Consider the following 7,386-nt stretch of genomic DNA (forward strand, 5'->3'; position numbering starts at 1 on the left):
CCTGTGAGCCGATACAAATAGGGAATAGGCCAACTATCGAAGACACCATGACAGGTAAACAAGGAGCTGCGGTGCTATCGGAAACGTTGAATATATCCAAAACGTCCTCTATCGGTGCTAACGGAGGGAATAACAGCCTGCACCAACAATCAAAGAACAGCGCCACGCACCCTCCCAGATGCACGGGATTCGGGATACAGGAGATTTTAGGGCTGAATAAAGAGCCTTCGGCGGCCCCGAGGAGCGCCTTGCAGTCGCTGCCAGCTGGGGCGCACCTGCTTGCCGCCAGGTCAATGCTTGGCCCCGCTGGTGTAGGAGTTGGGATGGGATTAATCGGGCCTGGAGGGATTCCGTCATTCTACAGGCAACCAGCGTTTTTGGAGGTCCTGCAGGATGCGCAGAACGTTCACTTGCAAACCCACAATAGAACTGTGGGACATCTGGACCACAGTCAGTCCCCCAGTTCAGGTAGGAATTGCAGTCGTCATTACATTAAAGACTTAAAATATACAGTTGTATTATTAGTAGTAGTAATAGTAGTACTATTATTAGTAGTTAGCCTATTATTCTTAATAGTGGTAGTAGTAGTAGTAAGCTAGTATTAGTATTAATATTATTATTAGGCTGAACTTTAAAAGCACAATGGATAACCATAGGCAACTTATAATATAAAATTATACTAACAATAATACAAATAGGCTACTTATGTCAGTATTATGACAAGAACAGAATATAATAACATCTTTGTTATACGTTGTTTCTTAGCCTACTCAATTTTAACACTACAATTGTGATAACATATTGAATATGTCTAATTCCTCAAACGAGTCATTCATGTTATTCCAACGTTTTCTAATATTCACAGACTCAGAAGATGTGTCATCAAGCGAACGAAAACTCTCAAAGAACTCATTAAGCCAGAGCAAGAAACGGAAGAAAAGACGGCACCGGTAGGTGTTGCATTCCAACACATGATAAGCCTATTGTTGTTTATCAGAACGCTATAGCCTAATAGCTTCAAATTCTGAAGCGCACGTTTCAAAAATGTTTTGTTTGGCCTAACGATACTTGTTTTTTGTTTAGGGCTTTTGAACTGTCTTAATTCAAGAACAACTATTTTGGATTTTGTGAAGGCTATTGTAACAAGATTGAAAAATTAGAAAATGTATTGAAGAATTGAAAAAGTAGCCCATGCTAATTACTGAGCTGACAAACAGCTTGTCCTTTTCCAATATCAATAACCTTGTAACAAATATGGAATTACATTTAATGGGTTCTAGGCCTAGATGTTATAAAGTTAATACAAATTATTTTTATGCAGTTAGGCTTACAACTAATTTCCTTGTTTAATGGTCTTTGGATTCCATTTTTCCATATAGCAAATTACTGATTTAGGCCTACAAGTGTGAATTTACAGGCTAGTCTACTCTAACAATTCCGTATTATTTCATACATTTTTGTTAATTCATTTTGATGTACATTTGTTCTGGGCTGTGAAAGCATCAGCGTTTTGTTGCGAATCAGTCCCGGTCAATTCATGATGCATGGGCCTATTTTGAATATAGACTTTTTACAATCGAGTGTATAGACCTAATAGTACACCATATGGATATAGCCTACCTTTTACTTATTAAAACGTTTCATAAAGATATAGGCTTAGTCTGTGTAGACTTTATAATTCCTTTATGAGGGGGATGATACATTGAAATGGAAATAGATCATTTCCTTTTCCTCCAGCATAAATAAAGAAAGGGGATTAGAACCTGCTAAATGTTTTGCTAATCTTTTTTTAATTTACCCATTTATTTATACTCACTTACCGAGTGCATGAAAATGATGCAATATCCCCTACACGTTGCTTTCTGGCTTACATGCATTGGCTACTGAATACTTGTTATTGTAATGAAATACTATGATGGGACCGAGCCAACCGAGCTTGCCTATTTATTTGCATTGCGACCATTTTTTCAATGTGGCCAATTTACATATTTCATATTTCTTCAGAACCATATTCACATCTTACCAGCTCGAGGAGTTGGAGAAGGCCTTTAATGAAGCTCACTACCCAGATGTGTATGCAAGAGAGATGCTGGCTATGAAAACAGAGCTTCCTGAGGACAGGATACAGGTATGACAGCAGGCTGTTGATGTTGGCAGTTTCTTATTGTATATCATGTCAGAGGATTTTTTTTTTTTTTTTACTTGAGTTCTTCCTCCCCAACATTAATGCATTCAATTTATTAGCATAAACTAAAATAGCATTTTAAATGTCTCAGAACAGCATTATTCATGTTTATAGCCTATTATTTGTATTTATCTACTGGATAAATTGACTGGAATATTATGTCAGTTTTAGTTTATTTTTTATTTTTTACATCTTACTCAGTGTCCTTGCAAAGAAAATCAAACTGGAATATTGTTACTCTGCAAAATATTTAATACAGGAGAACTTGTGCTAATTGTAAAAATTATTTCTCCAATTAAATGCGATTAACAGTGAATAATTCCTCTTCTTTTCAATATATGTTCTGCATTTATCTTAGAGCAAGCCCTATTAAGCACTATTGATATCTGTCACTGGATACATTGCGACTGTGATCTGCTTTTGATATTGGCATTGTTAGCATTATTATCTTGGAAATAATCATAGTTCAATGTACATGATAATGGTTGTAGTTTTGCTAACAAATGAATGATCAGTTGAGCCTTAATGGCCCAATGCAGCCGTTTTTATATCAATATCAAATCATTTCTGGCTAACAATGAAGTACCTTACTTAAATGGATTACCATTAAAATGGGCAAAAGTAGCTATTTATCAAAAAACTATTTCTCAAGCAAACATTTGGCTAGGACTGTCTGGGAGTGGTCTGAGGGAGGAGGGGAAAACTAGCTTTCATTAGCAGAGAGGTTTGGAACTCTCTTTGTTATTGGTCTATTAACCAATTTACCACATGGTGATGTCACCATGGAAAGCCAAAACTCCTGTGGAATATCATATCATTCCTTTATGGGCAGACGGTGGTTTTGGGGTCCATGGACAGAGTACAGGACACTAATGGCCGGAATGGAGGAAATGAAATGGCATCAAACACCTGGAAACCATGTGTTTGATGTATTTGATACCATTCCATTGATTCCACCCCAGTCATTACCACGACCCCGTTCTCACCAATCAAGGTACCGCCAACCTCCTGTGCTGCTGGTGATGTCATCACACCAAACAGGCTGAAATTTCAGGAAGTCTTTTCCAACAGCTCTTACACTAAAAGGGCATTACCATCAATTTCACAGCATTATTCCAACCTCATAATATACAGGTAACTGCCAAAATAAAAGACACACTTGAGTAAATGATGGATTCAAAGTGTAGCAGGGGCTTCCACATGGGTGTGGTTCCTGAGTTAATTAAGTAATTAGAACATCCCATCATGCTTAGGGTCATGAATAAAAATGCCCAGTTGCACATTATTTTGGCTACCATGGCTAGAAGAGATCTCAGTGACTTTCAAAGAGGCGTTTCAAAGGAGCATAAGGGGTTTAAAGTGTGTGTGTGTGTCTCAGTCACCAGATCTCAACCCAATTGAACACTTATAGGAGATTCTGGAGCAGGGCATGAGACTGCGTTTTCCACCACTATCAACAAAACACCATCCTTCCATCCTTGCATCCTTCCAATAGAGTGCCAGACACTTGTAGAATATATGCCAAGACGCATCAAAGCTGTCCTGACGCCTCTGGCGGCTTGTGTCAGCCCAACGCCCTATTAAGATACTTTATATTGGTATTTCCTTTATTTTTTCAATTACCTGTATATAAAACATAAGAAAATGAAGATTTTGACTGCACTGGACCTTTACGTTGAAATTAGACTCGTCTCAACATTTTGGGCTTTAGTTAGCCGTGGGATTTAAATAGCCTTGATTCAAACTAAAGCAGGTATTTAAAAAACAATGAATTGCCTAAAAAATGAAAAGTGGAGTGATCTAGGGCTAGCCTACTCTGCACTTGACGAACTAGTTAACCACATAATGTTTTACGGAGGATGCAAGTAAGCCCACGTAAATCGATCAGAGATGTCAAAGACACCTCTAGCAGCATCCTCGCCAGAGCAGATCATCTCTCATCAGGCGCAGTTGGATGTGAAACAATTTGTTCTCGGAGAGGAGCTAACGACCTAATCATGCTATCAAGGCGGAAGAAGATTGCGGTGTGACCTGGACCATCCATCTGCCCGAGCGCCTTTTAATTTCGTTCTCATTAAGGCTCTTTGCCGCGAATAAATAATAAGGAAATAAATAAATAAACGTAGGCTATTCCTATCCTAAATAAAATGAACACCCAATTTTCTCATAGATTGTAATTAGTTAAATCAGACGAGCTTGCCTTGTTCCAGGGGGAGGCTGGCTCGAGACACTGGGAGTTCAGACGAAATAACTACATTGAATTTATTAGCACGGGTCAATAGCGCCGTTCCCCCGAGTCCCGCTCGTTTAATTTCCCGTGATATTTGCCCGCCTGTCCACCATCGATTGGGCTTGAAATTAACTTATTTTTCAATCAGCCTCGCGTGCCCTAGGGGTCGCTTCTGCTCGCAGCTTCCCCCTCGGCTTCCTTTGAGGGCCAGAGAAACAATTTCTCATAAAAAAGCATCTTGTATGAAATGAGGGCTATCATCAGAATTACCAGAAAAAGGTTCTAAATGGTTTTGATCATTTTCAATTTAATGTCTGGTCCCCCTCCACAGTCGAGACATCTCTGTGCTTGCCCCTCTTATTTTTTTTTGCACTGCACATACAGCCATCAGAAGTGGCCAAGGCTGTTTAACAGCTCTGTGTTGTGCTATGAAATCAATTTGGCCTCTCACTGAGCTGACAGATAGCCTGGGGGCCCCAACCACTAGTCATGGTTGGGCAAGTGAAGTATCTTAATGTTTTAGTCACTATCCATCTACACTACCTCAGGCTGGGGGGAGATAGGGACTGACAGAAGGCAGAGATCATTCAGAGACCACCAGCAGCCTGTATGGGAAATCAATGTGCTGAATCAAATCACATCAGTTTTATCTTATATCACCACACATTACCTAAGAGATCTTACAGATATCTCAAAACAACACAACACTGAAGTGAATGTTAACTGGAATAATAGTGAGAGAAACAAGACCAGATTAAGTTATGTAGTTTTCACAAATAAAGTAAAATAATTGGCATAAAGGGCCATTAGGTCTGCCAAAGATTGGGCTGGATTTTTCACAGGGTGGACAACTGTGTCACAATGTGATGCCAGTGCTAGAGCCAGTTAAGGTGGTGGTGTCTGTCAGTTAGTAGACTCATTGATGCTGCTTGTGTCAGTGTGTCTGAATATTGCTAGTTTCAGTGTTGGTCAGGGGTACTGAATAATTCCTCCTGGGTTTACAGGTCTGGTTCCAGAACCGCAGGGCCAAATGGAGGAAGAGGGAGAAGTGCTGGGGTCGCAGCAGTGTGATGGCAGAGTATGGGCTGTATGGAGCCATGGTCCGCCACTCCATTCCCCTACCGGATTCCATCCTCAAGTCTGCCAAGGATGGCATCATGGACTCCTGTGCCCCATGGCTGCTTGGTATGAGACTAATGTTTTATCTACAGCAGGTTTCACCCTCCATGCTTACTCTCAGATATTTTCCACATTTTAATTTCCTACTTGTGATTGTGGGTTGTGTTCCTCGTCATTCAGGGAAGAGGCCAAACACACCATTTCATACTTGATTTCATCTTTTCATCAAATGAAATGATCAAGATATCATAATTTACATATCACTTAGTGGGAGAAAAAAACTATTCAGCAAATATTTATTATCATTTTACACTTATTATGAATCCTCAATTTGAAGATCATATTCCTATAGCTAAATCAGAACTATTTCTTTGCTTACTATTTTCAGTTCAAGATGGCTTTCCAATCAGCAGACGCTTTTCTAAATCCGAATACCCACAATTCTTTACAGGGATGCACAAAAAGTCCATGGAGACCACGGTCGTCCAGCCAAAAGGGAAGTCCGATGTTCCCCAGCAGCCAGCCATTCAGAGGGCTGAAGAGTGCGACGTGGAGGAGAAGAGGGCGGAGGGCAAGTCACCCATCTCCAAAGAGGAACTGAGGGAGAACAGCATCGCAGCACTCAGGGCAAAAGCACAGGAGCACAGTGCCAAGGTGCTTGGGACTGTTACATGCGAGAGATCAGAGAGCAAAGTGGAGAGACAGGCGACAGAGGAAAAATCTAGTGGCCCTTTGAGTCCAGTGGAAGAGCCCAAGAGTCCATAGACCCTCACTTTGTACAGACTTTGCAGTGCCCTTGACTGTGCTCTAAACATCTGTATGGACTCAACTAGATTGATCAGTATTACAGTGTTCTCTGAGAGGTTTTTACATGTTGAACATCCTAGATCTCTATTATACTGTTTTAAAATGACCTGCTTTATACTGGTCTTCCTATTGGAAAGATTAAATATCTACATTTGTATTTTATTGACTAAGAAAAACCCCAATGCACTTTCTGTCTTTCTTACTCACTGACATTCATACAAATATTGATGCTTACATATGGTTGAAAATGGTTTAATATGGGGTTAGCAGTCCATACAGATGTATATTGCTGATAACCCCTATAACTAGAAGATACCCACTTTACACTATCATTGAATATTCTTAAACTACTAATTCAGTGTGCAAAGTGCATACTTGTGTTTGTTATAATGAACCAATTAGGACATTTGTTGATATATAAGTTTGTTGATATATAAGTAGCCAATCTCTGAAACTATACTGTACTCTATATTGAATTCACAGCATCCATAGTGTTGATGCTGACTGTGTTTCTTGTCTAGTCGCTCCACTGAAGCGACTAGACATCTGTGGGATGATGATGTACGAAAGGGAAACCATTATTCCACTCATTTGGAACACACCATAATTAAAACGTCTTACATTGTTCTTATGCTGTATATAATGGAGAAAAAGACGGCTCACAAAGGCACTGTTAAAATATACTTTAATGTAGTCTTTAAATGTTTGTGTTTTTGTTTCACAGTCTGTATAGTATGCAATACAAAGTATTAAACCATTTTTTTATGAGTTCTGCTGTTACATTATTTTGTGTATTACCTCATCACAAAGCCAAGTGGCCAGATGAACCTGCACGAGAGAAGCTGTAGGTCTATACTTTTTGATATTCTTCACAATCTGGGCTTACTTATGATATTTACATCTTCCGTAAGCAGCAAGAAGTAAGTCCTGGACTGCTGTACCAGACAAAGGATGCTCTAAAATCCACCAGAGTTGTCCTTGTTGTCGTTCCCTGTGCATGATGCTCCGTTGGTCATGCTCATTAGAAGGTGGCTAGCTGGTCCTT

The 7,386-nt window shown here is 39.7% G+C and overlaps 1 protein-coding gene across 2 annotated transcripts; it reads left to right on the top strand.

Annotated features, from left to right (window-relative positions):
* LOC139374277 (visual system homeobox 2-like) lies at positions 1-7,074 on the top strand. 2 transcript variants are annotated; one of them, XM_071115308.1, is made up of 5 exons: positions 1-468; positions 866-950; positions 2,005-2,128; positions 5,420-5,600; positions 5,923-7,074. In XM_071115308.1, exons 1-5 carry the CDS (start codon positions 48-50, stop codon positions 6,297-6,299), a joined length of 1,188 nt encoding a protein of 395 aa, XP_070971409.1. In that variant the 5' UTR covers positions 1-47; the 3' UTR covers positions 6,300-7,074. The 2 variants fall into 2 exon arrangements, with proteins under 2 accessions (XP_070971409.1, XP_070971410.1); XM_071115309.1 differs by having other exon boundaries at positions 5,986-7,074.
* The last annotated feature ends 312 nt before the right edge of the window (positions 7,075-7,386 follow it).

Source organism: Oncorhynchus clarkii, chromosome 19 (genome assembly GCF_045791955.1).
Source record: "Oncorhynchus clarkii lewisi isolate Uvic-CL-2024 chromosome 19, UVic_Ocla_1.0, whole genome shotgun sequence".
In the NCBI taxonomy this organism is placed as follows: domain Eukaryota; kingdom Metazoa; phylum Chordata; class Actinopteri; order Salmoniformes; family Salmonidae; genus Oncorhynchus; species Oncorhynchus clarkii.

Excerpts from the sequence above, each read along its gene's own strand:
- LOC139374277 (XM_071115308.1), top strand. The coding sequence starts at position 48 with ATGACAGGTAAACAAGGAGCTGCGGTGCTATCGGAAACGTTGAATATA. Across the intron at positions 469-865 it reads CAGTCAGTCCCCCAGTTCAG|ACTCAGAAGATGTGTCATCA; the intron begins GTAGGAATTGCA and ends TAATATTCACAG. Across the intron at positions 2,129-5,419 it reads TTCCTGAGGACAGGATACAG|GTCTGGTTCCAGAACCGCAG; the intron begins GTATGACAGCAG and ends CTGGGTTTACAG.